The sequence below is a fragment of the Cyprinodon tularosa genome, unplaced genomic scaffold (genome assembly GCF_016077235.1).
Source record: "Cyprinodon tularosa strain WSP-4 unplaced genomic scaffold, ASM1607723v1 ctg199, whole genome shotgun sequence".
Taxonomy (NCBI): Eukaryota; Metazoa; Chordata; class Actinopteri; order Cyprinodontiformes; family Cyprinodontidae; genus Cyprinodon; species Cyprinodon tularosa.
This window is the reverse complement of record NW_024038729.1, coordinates 2,956,002-2,970,000: the sequence shown is the minus strand read 5'-3', so window position 1 is coordinate 2,970,000 and position 13,999 is coordinate 2,956,002. Positions and strand designations below refer to the sequence as shown.

General features: G+C 37.9%; 1 protein-coding gene across 1 annotated transcript in view; it reads left to right on the top strand.

The window, feature by feature from the left end:
* Positions 1 to 12,134, top strand: part of ret (ret proto-oncogene receptor tyrosine kinase) — a 43,706-nt gene extending 31,572 nt beyond the window's left edge. Inside the window, exons 15-20 of the mRNA XM_038284093.1 lie at positions 2,089 to 2,211; positions 2,297 to 2,367; positions 4,335 to 4,472; positions 4,615 to 4,714; positions 8,285 to 8,432; positions 11,273 to 12,134. Coding sequence (XP_038140021.1) covers positions 2,089 to 2,211; positions 2,297 to 2,367; positions 4,335 to 4,472; positions 4,615 to 4,714; positions 8,285 to 8,432; positions 11,273 to 11,430 — 738 coding nt within the window. The 3' untranslated portion in view covers positions 11,431 to 12,134. The remainder of the gene's footprint in view (positions 1 to 2,088; positions 2,212 to 2,296; positions 2,368 to 4,334; positions 4,473 to 4,614; positions 4,715 to 8,284; positions 8,433 to 11,272) is intronic.
* Positions 12,135 to 13,999: the final 1,865 nt, after the last annotated feature.

The window sequence follows — 13,999 nt, the reverse complement described above, 5'->3', positions numbered from 1 at the left end:
CAACGAACAATTAGATCTGGGTTTGTTGTTCCTTTTAGAATCTGAACATTTAGGCTGAAATAACAACTCTCATCTATTATAACGATAATAAAACAAATTGCCACTATGTTTGACATTTAAACCCAAGTTCAGGCATTATAGAATAATAAAGTGTCTCCTAACGACAAATCCAGCTGAAACCAGACAATAACATACACTGTGTGAAAAGACAAAATCCATTGCAGTGTCCATATAATCTGTAAAACTCCCTGCATGAATTATAATTGACATATTTATATACATAAATCAAGAGGTTTCTTGATTTTACCTAAAGATCTGACCCACATGCAGAAAACCAAACGAGAGACCAGGGAAAAGTTTAACAGGTTTTATTTTTAGTTGGTAGAGAGGGGTCCAGTGGTGCTCTGAACACTGTCGAACTGGGACTGAAAAGTGAAGGGGAAGATTCTGCGGTTAGTTCAGGCTCAGTGGGAAATTTGTGTCTTTGATTTGAAGAAAGAAATAAAGGCAACAGGACTCACGTTTCCAGAAAAAGGTGTCTTTCGTTGAATCCAGTCGGTGTGAGTTGTTCCAGTAATAGACTTGTTCGTTGGAGGGCGGACAGGGTTTACCCAGGTTGAGGTGTTTCCTTGAGGAACGGAGGAGCTGACTGCCACTTAGATTTCCTGCGGTACTTGAACGGTTTCTTTTGGAGATGAATCTGCTCAGAGAGAAGCCCAAACAATCCTTGGGGAAAAGTTGATCCGAACCACCAGTTTGAATCCTCAGCTCAGTTTGATGCTCAGAGAATCCTTCCAGGGGGGAGAAGGTCCAAAACATCCAGTTTGCAGGATGACTTCCTGCCGAGAGGCAAAGACAAAAACAACAAGATTAAGACTCAGGTGACAAAACTCAGTTTGACTCATCAAAACTCAGTTTGACTAGTACCCAAAACTGGCAAACACTCTGGCATCGAGGTAGTGGCAGTCAGCAGCTTAACAGTCCTCCGGTAATGAGGCAACCATCCACAGGTGTGTGAGGAGGCCAACGAGAACCAGGTGCCACCTGGTGGTGGAGGGAAAATAAATAAAAGCACAACCAACACAAACTGGAGTCCTAACAAGAGGAACACTGTGGCGATAGCCGTAATGCTCCACTTGTGAAAGCAAAATCTGTTGGGCTCATCAAGACAATTATTTTTATTGCCACGTTGCCAGACAGGACACTGGAAAAAAAAAACTCTTTTCAACATTGTCTAATGTTTGATCAAAGTAAACATTTCCTGTTTAAAGTCATTTAGGATCACCAAAGGTATTTCTGTTAGCTAAACACTGGATTAAAATGAGTACTCTTTTATTTTATTTTATTTAAATTCAGAAGTTTTAAACCCCATATGATGATGTCATGAAGACGTCATGTCATGGTTGTAGTTGGTTAATAAACATCATGGGAGTGAAATGTTCAAACACATTTGGTGAGGTTTTTAAGGCAGAATATAAAACAAACTACTATGTGTAACATCATGGGAAACTTTAAAGAGATCAGGCAAGATAAAGATATCAGGAAGAGAACTTTTCAAACAAGCTAAGGACCATCATACTGTCCAGGCACCATCCAGCCATTCTTTTGGGTTCAGTCTCTTAGAGAGAGACTTAAGGACTGGGCATGTTTTTGTGCAAAATACGTATATCATCCTCAGAAAGAAAGCAAAAGGCCTTTCTGAAATTGCTGACTGAAGCTGGTCACTGCAACAAAGTCCTACATCAGCATTCAGACTGGAAGAAGCCATTTCTCCAAATAAAACATAAAATTACAGATTGCACGAAACACAACAAAAAACAGATTCAAAGAGGCTCATTTTTGGAGACATGCCCTGGCCAGCATGCCTGTTGTGATATTTGGATAAATACCATGTCAAAATTAACATGGAGGTGGCAGCACGTGTCTTGCTGAAAGAGGGACTGGTGCACTTTACAAGTAGATGGAATTGTAAAGAAATATTGAAGCATCATCTCCAGATATGAGTCAGGCACAAATAGATTATTTGATCTGTGACCATTCCCTTTGTAAGTAACTCATCATTTTATTTTATTGTATTTATTCCAACAGCTTGTTCACAGAGACCTGGCTGCAAGAAACGTCCTTGTCGCTGAAGGACGAAAGATGAAGATCTCTGACTTTGGTCTCTCGAGGGATGTTTATGAGGAGGATTCATATGTTAAGAGGAGCAAGGTAGGAAAGAAAAAGGACTAATTCGGATAAATTAAAAATATGGTGTAACATTAAAAAAGCAATTAACCCCTTTACTGTCCTTCAGGGTCGTATACCTGTGAAATGGATGGCCATAGAATCTTTATTCGATCATATTTACACAACCCAAAGCGACGTGTAAGTATAACTTGTTCATTTTCAGCAGGCAACTGCAACACCAGTAATGGCTACAAAATAATCCATTTAATAAGAATATTTAATTTGGATTTTAATTTGATAGTTGAAGGAACAGAAAAACTCTTATGAATGTGTCTTAGAACATGAGTAAACTGGAAGGAAATGTCTCAGATCCCCGTCCTAGACAACAGGATAAACCCTTTTATAATGAAGCCTAAACAATAAAATAATTGTCATTAAAGGAAAAGGTTGGGACAAAAATCATCCACACCAATCAAAGAGACTAAAAGCTGGTTACGACAAGTCTTTAATGGTAACAATGGAACAAAATGAGAGGATGATTACTTCCTCATAGGGCCTGGGTAATTTTTATAACTAATTCCCCTTAATATTATAAATATCAAGATATTTAATAATATTATCTTACATTTTAAAAGGTATTTTGATGATCCAAGTCATTTAAGTGCTACAAAAGAGCAGAGATGGGAAGTAACGAAGTACAAATACTTCGTTACTGTACTCAAGTAGATTTTTCTGATATTTTTACTTTACTCTACTACTTATTTTTATGGCGACTTTTTACTTCTACTCCTTACATTTTTACACATCTGTACTTTCTACTCCTTACATTTAAAAAAATTGGCTCGTTACTTTAGTTTTGAATCATTTCAATGGAGTTACCGTTATTATTTTTCACGTCATCAATACCAAATTCAATCTAATTGGATGGGAATCTACGTTGCATTTGACGCACCACTACAAGATGAATCGACAGATTCGGCGGTATTCATTGGCGGCAAATCATTGCAGCTTGGTGGCGGTGGCGTTAGCGTAGTAGCATGGACGACGAGATGATTGAAAATGAACACAACGGAGATCTAGTCCTATTGGCAGACATCCATTTAAAATGTAGGCAACGGCATGAAAAAAGTGGTTTCTACTTTTACTTTTATACTTTAAGTAAATTTACAAGCCTGTACTTTGTTACTTTTACTTGAGTAAAGAAGTTTAATCAGTACTTCCACTTTTACCAGAGTATTTTTTAACACAAGTATCTGTACTTTTACTCAAGTACGGAAAGTGAGTACTTTTGCCATCTCTGCAAAAGAGGAAAAATAGATTAGATCTTTATAGCACTCTATGTTGCTGAGTTGTATTTCCTAGTTTCGCTTCTCGTCATAGTGAAGTATTCACTTCCTGTGTGTTTTGCAATACAGTAAAAATGTTTTCTTCTTCTTCTTTACTCAGATAAGTAAACTATGTGGTCGTCCTTCACAGTTAATAGCAAAAAAAGAAAGTTCAACTCAGCTATTCTGATCATAGGTTCACCCCAGGGTTATGAACAAAATTATCGTGGGGCTGTTTTATCTTTAGCTACTTTTTTTCAAGTAAAACTAATATAAGGCAAACAATCCAAACTGTACAAGTTGACAAGAGTTTGAGTTTACTTAGTTCTACATGTAGGCTCAAATATATACATAAATTCACATAGAATTTAGTTAAGTTTATTTATATCGTCCCTATTTAAAATAAAAGCTTTTTCTTTAATACTCAATTAGATTTAATAATATAGACAGATTCCAAGTGAAATACCTTTATTTAATTGTTTTCAAGTTAGAAAATGCAGTCAAGTTTAGGTATTTATTCAACTTCTATAGAATTTTCTTGATAAGGAAAGCCAGTTGATAGGATCCAGTCATTGATTTGCAGAATTCACTCCTCCTGGATGAGAATTTGGCGACATTGGACGGTTACTTTCATTGTTTCGCTGACTTAAAGCAACCCCTTATACTGAACATGCATGTCTATAGAAAGAAACCTTTAACAGACCCAGAGCCAGGCTCGGTGTCAGGCGTGATCTGCATTGGGTTTGAGATGAAACCACATATCACATAATTGGTCATATGATATTATGTTTCTGTTATGCTTTTAGTTTTTTTCTGAAGCATTTTTTATATATCCTCCAGTTGGTCATTTGGTGTGCTGCTGTGGGAGATAGTGACTCTGGGGGGAAATCCTTACCCAGGTATCGCCCCAGAACGCCTCTTTAACCTCCTCAAGACTGGCTACAGGATGGAGAGACCAGAGAACTGCTCTGAGGAAATGTGAGCGTTCTTCCTTTACTTCCTCGTGTCCCGTCTGACATCACCTAATTTGTTTTGAGTGCCATAACTTCCCTCTGCCTTTTCAAGACTAAAAGAAAACAATATGTGCTTCACTGTGTGTGAAATGTTTCCCCCCCTGTAGGTATAACCTCATGCTGCGATGCTGGAAACAAGAATCAGACAAGAGGCCGACGTTCTCAGATATCAGCAAAGAGCTGGAAAAGATGATGGTGAAAAGTCGGGTATGGCGTTGATTTTCAGATGTTTGATTGGCTGTATTCATAGGGTTTTAAAAGTGAAATATGTGAGTGTTAGTTTCAGTAGGTCAGGGGAGGGTGGGCGGTGTAATGGTCTACCTGATTTCCTACCAGGGCTGCAAAACCAACAAGCTCTATGGTAGATTAAAGCATTGTCCAGGGCTAGAGCATTATAGTATTTATATTAATTCAGTAAGCGGTCGCACACTTGTTTGGCAAATAAAGTAAAACTTTGATTACAGCAACCTTAAAAGCCTGAGGTACATATCCCTGTAACAGGGGATAGATTAATCACATAATTTAAATGTTCAAAAGAGTTTTAAGTATTAATCAATAAGTCAAACTGAAAGATTGTTGCTACTCCTCGCCCAGAACTTCTGGGTATGTGGCCTCATTTATGCTAACATAATCCTCTTGCTGCAGCCAGGTTTCTGTAAGGCAACATAAATCAGTGTGATTATCACAAATCAATTAACTAGCATACTTTTTGAGGAAAGAGATCCTATGTTAAACAGACCACATTTAATCGTTGTAACTTTTCGCCCAATTGGAGTTATTTTTATTTTTATTAGATTATTACAATTTACTCCTTTGGGAATCTTTGCTAACTTATTAGTTATGATCGTGGGCAAGACACTGTCTGAATGGAGTAAAGAGTGGGTAACAGTAGAGAAGCTGCAGAGATGTGTGTTAAACTACAACTCTGCTTCCTGGTGGTCAGGGTTTTTGGAGGTAGAAATCAGAGGAAAGACTTCCTTAAATAACTTGGTAGGAACTGTATCTAACATACAAGTAGAAGGCTTAGATTAAGTTAATGTAAATTTAATTTAATTCAAAGCTCTGAAATTTCAACTGCACTGAAACAGTCTAAACTCAGTTCAGATCCTATTGTTACCTAAGATTCTGCCTCACCTTCCATAAACCAGCCATATTTAGAGGGGTGTCAATGATCTTATTTTTAATAGAATCATTCTTATTTATAAAGAATCCCATAAAATCATTACTGCTAAGAGCAGGTGGGGTTAACAGTTCATCAAGGCTATGGACCTGGGTAAGTTTAACAACTGTATTATAAAGAAATCTAGGGTTATGCTTTTCTCTTCTATTTATAAGGAGAAATATGCCACCCTTGCTTTACGAAGGTTAAATTTTATACAGCAGATTAGGTAGGATTCCAGTATGCATGTACAGTGCTATTTTCTCTTCATGTTCCTAGCATTTTGCTTTAAATAGCACAGCTCTTCTTCAAACCAAGGAAGTAGCTTTTTTTTTTTTAAGTTCTTCTTTTTCAAGGGGACTAAGTTGACTAAGGCAGTATGCAGAGAACTAGTAATAACATCAACAAACTAATCAATTTGTGAAGGGGAATAAATATAATGTTTGCCCTATGAGTATTGTTCAGAAAAATGGGGAACAGATGCTTTAAAATGTATAACAGCATTATCTGATAATGGTCTACAAAAATTAACCTTCTTTTGTGGGAGGAGAACTGTTTAAGTCATTTTGAAGGTTACTAAAAAGGGATCGTAGAGGACACGGGTGTGAGGAAATACTGTTATTACTTTATATACAATGTCAAATGTCAGTACAAGGTACAAAGTATGAAGACGAGAATGTGTGGGACTATTCACATTTTGAACAAAGCCAATTCAGTCAAAGCTAGATGGGATATGTACTCTGAAAACTGATACAAACATTCAAGGTAAGGATCTGGTGAATGATACAAAGTTACAAAAAGAGGAGGCTTTGCAATTTGGACAAGGGAAATAATTGTTTAAATGTTCAAAAGAGCTGTAATTATAAACTGGCTTTGGAGTTATCAGAAAGTTTTATTAAATTCATGTCAAACTGAAAGATTCTTGCTCCTCTTTGCCCAGAATTTCTGGATATGTGAGAATTTAAATAACTAGAGGGAGTTGCCTCATTTATTCTCACATAATCCTCTTGCTGCAGCCAAGTTTCTGTAAGACAACCTAAATCAATTTGATTATTACAAATCCAGTCATTGACTAACAGACTTTTTGAAGAAGGAGATTTTATGCCTGTATGAAGTAATGAGTGGATAACAGTAGAGAAGCTGCAGAGAGGTGTGTTAAACTACGACTCTACTTCCTGGTCTGCACCCTGGGGTGTCAGGATTTTGGAGGACAGATTCCTAAAAAAAAAGAGCTGCACAATCCAAAGAGGAATAGATGCCGTCTCTCTGAATCAGACCAGGTTCTCCCCCAAAACATTGCCAGTTATCAATGTAGCCCACATCTTTTTCAGGACACCACCTAGACCACATAACGTTGAATGACGATATGCGGTTAAACATGTCTTTGCTGGTCAGATCAGGGGGGGGACCAGAGAAAATTATGGAGTCCAACATTGTTTTGGCAAACTTACACAGTCAAGCAACATTAATTTTAGTGACCTTCCGATCAGTGTAGCCGTGAATAACAATCTTACTGTGTTTAACCTTATCCTTAGCCAGCAGTTTCAGGTAGGATTTGATGTCGCCCGTTCTGGTCCCGCGCAAACATTTGACTATGGTCCCTGGTGTCTCTAATGCCACGTTTCTGACTATGGAGCTGCCCATTACCAGGGTGGGCTTCTCAATTGGTGTGTCACTGAGCGGGTTGGTGGTGACCTTTGGGCACAGATATCCATAACTACGCTTTCTGCATACCATCACCCAGTCGCCTGGCTGCTTAGGAAATGATGGAGGACCACTACATGGACTTGTTAGAGTAACTTTGAGATAGATTCACAGGAAACAGACCTTAACTCAGGCGGTGATAGCCTGAGCAGCACCACTGAATGTAGTCAAAATAGAAACTGAACATGATAAGTCTCAACCAAGAAGAGCACACTCTAGTGGCGACCATCTAACCACGATACATCCATCCTGTTGTCAAGTGTGTGCGACTGTGACCTTAGGCATGCTTTTTCTGCTGTTTGATGCTGACATATCTCCCATTTCTTCATAAATTAGAGATTCAGTAAAAAGAAAGGTCCTGTGTCTCTTTTGTTTTATTTGGGCCTGCTTCTAATGTGTGCCAACTAAGAAAAAAAATACATTTGCAAATACTGACGATATACCTTCAGTCTAATTTATATGCTATCCACCATCTAATATTAGCTAATATTAACTCAGATCTCGGATAATGTAGGTCTGGTGATATTGTCTCTGCGAACATGAAGATATGGGTAACAGTGTCAAAATAATTCAGTGCTACAATATGACAGATGTTTCTATATGGTTTTGAATTGACTTACATTTGCAGTTTGTAGAAAAAATGATCCTGATGTGCAGATTAAGGTAGCAAGTGTGGAAATCAAACTGTAATCACTTTAATCTTAAGGTTTAGTCACTTGGTACAGCAGACAGGAATGCAGACAGCCTACAAAACATTTATAAAGATTTAATTAGGTTAGCGTTGTTTGGTGCTGGTCTCTAGGATCCCACAGTCTGCATGTGTCTGACCTTTATCACAATCACCATAAGTGATTGCCCCCTTCACTCTCTCTCTTGCCTTTTCTCAACCTGATCTTATCCTCCGGTCCTGACAGGATTACTTGGACCTGGCGGCCTCCACCCCAGCTGACGCCATGCTGTACGACGACGCCCTCTCTGAAGAGGACACCCCACTAGTGGACTGTAATAACGCCCCTCTCCCTCGAACCCTCCCCTCCACATGGATTGAAAACAAGCTCTATGGTAGAATCTCCCACGCATTTACTCGCTTTTAGAAACAGGACACACGACACAAGATCTCTCTTTTTTGGCAAGCTGTGATTGGCTGTTTTTTTTTTTTTTTCCGTAGTCAAGTGTGTGTGACTGTGACCTTAGGCATGCTTTTTCTGCTGTTTGATGCTGACATATCTCCCATTTCATCGTAAATGAGAGGCTCAGTGAAAAGAAAAGATCCTGTGTCTCTTTTGTTTTATTTGGACCTGCTTCTAATGTGTGCTAAGAAAAAAAAATGACTACATTTGTAAATACTGACTATATACCTTCAGTCTAATTTATACGCTATCCGCCATTGTTATACATCCTTTAATTTGCTGATGGCTCATTTTTCCCATTCCAGCACATTTTAAAGTTCATTGTTTCAAACACTGGAGGGTAACATTTGAAACAGGTCCTCTCTGATTCAGTGTGGTTTGGACGTTCAGATCGTCTTCATTTGTTCTGACTTTACGTGTGTTCATCTGTTTTACAAAAGCTGAACAGAGTTAACAGTAAGGCTTTCGAATGCAACACTCTGGTGACGAAAACTGTAGATATCGCTGCATACGTCTGCAGCCTCTGAAGTTTAGAAATCCATAAATAACCTTGAAGCCTTGTGGATATGATACAGCAAATATGTAAAGTTTGATATATTTCTTTATTTAAACCAAATTATTGGCATTGCTAATGCAAATTATATATTGTTTATAAGATAATAGCGACATTTAGCCAAAAGGAAAATAACAATACCTGCTCATATAGTTCATAATTCAGTCTGTTCCGTTTGGTGCTTTTCATTTTACTCTTGAAACAGTTAGTTGCTTTATTTGTTTTATAGCTGACTTTTTAGTGACAAACTTCTCTGCAGCAGGTGATGATTTACAGTTCATTTATTTTTCTCTGCTGGTAGTGAAATCTTGTTTTAAATAATAAAACACAGAGTGCATTATTTCAATCTTTTATTTCCGGTACTTTTGGCGCTTGATTTAATTTCAACTCAGTTTATTTCCATTGTACCAATTAACAGCTCCTGTAATCTCAAGGGTCTTTACAGAGATGATTTATTCAAGTCATTGGTTAAAGTCTGGTTAAAGTTAACTATCAAAGGCAAACTAACTGATCGCATCGAGTCTGACTTTGCAGAAGCTTGCATTGTGCAGCAATCCCTCACGCGGAGCATGCATGCAGCGACAGTGGAGAGTAAAAACTGCCTTAAAACAGAAAGAAGTGGGAGGGTCCGACTGGAGGTTCAAGGACAGAGAAACAGACATATAATAGGAACATAGAACCACTGATCTATAAATACTTAGAAAAAGTCTTGGTCAACTGGCTCCACAGGTGGCTCTGTCCAGGAAAGAAACAGTTTAGCAGACAAACTCTCATCTGATTAAAGCTTACAGCTAATGAAAAAAGAGTAATGCGGAATATTACATACAGCCATTAGAAAATGTTTTTTTTTTTTTTACTTTGTGACTTACACAAACATAAGAAAAAGTGATGACCTGAAAGTCCTGACTAACCGATTGTGGTACCCTGCTACATAAATGGAAAAAATCGTGGTTAGAAAACATGCAAAAGCAACAGCCTCCATAGATTTAGTAAACAAAGCCTATTAACGAGCATTAGGAGATTCACAAGATGTAAAATGCAGGTGAGGTCAGTGTTCTCACACAGAGAAGTATCTATGAGCTGTGACATTCCTCGTGTCGAGGAGGGAAAAATGGGCTTAAGAGAAAAAAGACTGAATTGCTCCTGTGTGTTTTGTAATCCCATCAAGAGATTGTCTTTAATTAATTAATCAAAATTTCAGATTCTAGTGGGAGGGCAGACAGGTTCTGATGTTTCCACAGTCAGAAAAGGTTTAGGGACCTGTGTCATTTGCTAGTGTTGGTTTGAAGAGCTCAAGGTCCCTACTAGAACGATTTCAACTTCCTTTAAAACCAATCAGTGCCACAGGCTAACCACTTCAATGCCAACAACTGCAAAAAATACTATTAGAGTCGGTTTGAAATCAGTATAGGCCACAATACCATAACATTTATGTGATTTTTTTTTCTTTTTAATGTTCTGATTACCCCTAAAAGTCTTAGTTTTATTTTGTTTTAAATCAAGGAAAGGTGTGGGAGCTTTAGTGCAGCCAGCTGACAGGCAGTTTGCAGTAACAGATATGTTACTTCATGCTAGGGCTGAAACAATTAATCAGATTAATCGTGATTTATCGATTATTGAAATAATAATTTAGTAATCGATTAATCGTTACATTAGTATAGAAACTTTAAAACATGCCGTCAGTTGGCAGTGAACCACTTAGAACAGAAATTATACCAAGATTGTAAAAAATATATATAAACATTTTGCATTTAAGATAAAAAAAAAAAAAAAATCACCTGTCAATAAGTTCTATTCAGAATTTCTCAAGTTTCATATGGTTTAATTTAAAAAAATCTTCTTTAAATAATATTTTGCTATCCAATTATTAATTAATTAACCCAAAAAATAATCAAAAAATTAATCGATTTGCAAAATAATGCGCCATACATCACGAGAAAGTCTTAAAACCTTTTTTAAATCTTCTACCCAAACACTAACTATAAGATTTATTGAATAAATCAGAAGAATTTGAAGCTATCTACAGTTTTAAAGCATCAGCTGCATAAAATCTTAGTATACCTTGATACAGATAACCGGCCCATGCCTGGTAGCCTTTACGCATCAAACCAAAGCCAGTTAATTAAATCTCCACCACTGAGTCTCATTCCAGAGCCTTACTGCCTGCACGCTGTTTACCTTTCACTGAGTGCAGAAAAATGATATGTTCTCATTTTTAGGCATGTCATACCCCAACTGGCCCGAGACGAGCCCGGTACCGCTCAACAGACACGATGCCACTAATCCGGTCTTTACAAGATATGCCAATGATAGTGTTTATGCAAACTGGATGGCTTTGCCTTCACCCGCAAAAGCTGTGGACAAGCTCGATAGCTAAAGACATCCCTACACTGTAGAAAAGATGGGTAACTGCTAGATGTATATATATTTCTGAGTTTGTACAGTACATTTAAAAAAAATCTGATGGTAAAGTTGTTTTTTCCCCCTTTTGTTTCTGTTGCACGGGTTTTCAGCTTTTAAAACCTGAGGTCTTTTTTTTGCTGTGAAACCACCTGTTTCAGACCAGCCCATGCCTCACTCAGCTCCTCACCATCTTCATTATTACCTCACAGGTCATGCTGACTAAACTGTATCACTGCATGACTATTGTACCGACTGTATGTCAGTGTCGATGTCTTTTAAGTGCCTGTGCTGCTTTCCACGATAGCCTCCGACTGACAGCGGGTGATCATGGGATTCCTGCTATCCTATAGCTGGGATACAGAGGATAAAATTGTAAGGACTGTTGTTCTGGAAACTCTTAAAAAAAACAGATTTTTGTTTAAAAGCTGCCAAAGAAAAATAAATGCCTGAACTTTTTTTTTTTCCCTAACTTTGCTCTTCAGTAAAAATGTCATTAGAGGGAGGGCTGGTCCAGTCAGAGAACATGAGGCTTTATGTAGGCTCTGAGCACATGCTCTGTCTCATCCATTATCTGTCATAATTATGTAAAGCAATATGTGTTGTTGCTGTTATGGTATTATTTCGGTTTTGTTCCAGTTAATAAAAAATAATAAATAAATAAAAATCCAGTTTGCTTGACCAGCTTCTTCTCTGCAGTGAGTAAATAACACTGGACTAATTGAAGTAAGTTTGGATACTGTTGAATTTGCTGAAATCCTCCATTTCTCATCACTTCAACTGATAAAACGTATGGTAATGCTCTCTGATGATACATATCCTGATGGTTTTCCTACTCTCCCTACTTTATTGTGACTAGCATTAGTCATTGGCTCATATAAAGTCTAAGCAGAAACTTAGACTTAAATTTTGACCAATTGTGGGACTTTTAAACCGCCCTTTTTAATATTTTGTTGTTTTATTTTCACAGGTTTTACAAAAAATGATTCCATAGACATTATAAGCAAGAATTGTGGGCACAAGTTTGATTTATTTTAATATCACTCACCTGCAGAAAGTCAAGAAGCACACACTCAGCCTGAAATATTGACATAACCCCTCATTAATATATGCTTAAATCTTATATGTTACACCTTGGCCTTATGCCAATCAAAAATTCCCTGGAAAAGCAACAGATTCTGGCTGAATAACACAGGACTGGTAGAAATAGCTCAAACTGGTTGTCTTCCAGGCATGAATTCAGCTTTTAAGGCTGGTCCGCTGATGTTGAGTGTGAGGTCAGGGGTCAAACCAGAATCCTAACGTAAGCCTGCTTCATCTAAATCCATTCTAAAAGCAGTCTGGCTTGGTGTTTTGAAAAGTTCTCAGAAGACTGTTAGAACACCCAACCTTTTCCAGGTTTCTTCATTATTCCATCCACTTTGTACAATACAGCAGTATCCTAGGACCCTCATCATGATGCTACCACTGCTGTGCTTATCAGTTAGTTCTGTTTTTGTTTTTTAAGTCTAGCTTTTCCTGATGTTTTCCTTCACATAATTAAACAACATGAGTGTTGCTTATTAAACCATACTTTTTCTACATTTTTTTTTCCCATTTGCAACATTCCAAGATGCCGATTGCTTCTTTCATGGGCAACACCCCCTCAGCCCATAATGAGGTAAATTTTGTGTCATTATAAAGGAACTGGGTAATCCCTGCCTAGTTTTCCTTCATCCTGTTCACTTTATCTGCCAATTAGTCAATTTCCAGGTTTCAGAGCTGGAAATATAAGAGAATTTAACCAATTTCTGTACAGGCCTTTTTCTTTCTGGACCTGAATTTTCAACCTTTGTACTACAGGCAGTGACAAGCAGTTTAAACCTAACAAGCCTTGGTGAGCCTTTCCTCCTGATGATCCACATTAATTCCCATCCATCTCTGCCCTGCAGATGCAGTCATATTATTGGAAATGTGTCACAAATAGGTGTTTGTAAACCACAATGACTGAAACCTCACCTCAAAATTACATTTATAGGGCTCCCGTTAAAGGAATAGTACACCCAAAACATGATTAGCCTTCATTTTCTACTCACCCCCATGCGGAACAACACTCTGGAGTACTTTTTTGATATCTCAAATGCATCTGGAGATCTGGGAGGCTTCTTGCTGTCTGCTGACATTCAAATAATGGAGGTCTATGGTGCTCGAGACAGAAAGGTCCATAAAAGTCCAGAAAAAACGTGTCAATATTCCTCCATACTGCTCATCCAATGTATTCCAAGTGTCCTGAGTGGGTAGCATCCAGAATTTACTCGAAACAAAGTCATTTAGAATGTTTTTAGAGCATAAACAGTAGTGTATAGGATTTCCTGAAAGCGCGCGCCTGCGAGTTCACGAGTCTACGGAAACCGCGGCAGACCAAACCAGACGAAAGTGCGCATTCAGCTCGGCAAAGAACTCATGCTCTTCCTCAACACTGAAGTCCTCAGACATTTTTCTTTCATTGTTTCTTTCTTTGCACAGGTAAACAGCACATTTCTTCTTCTACGCTTGCATTATCGGCA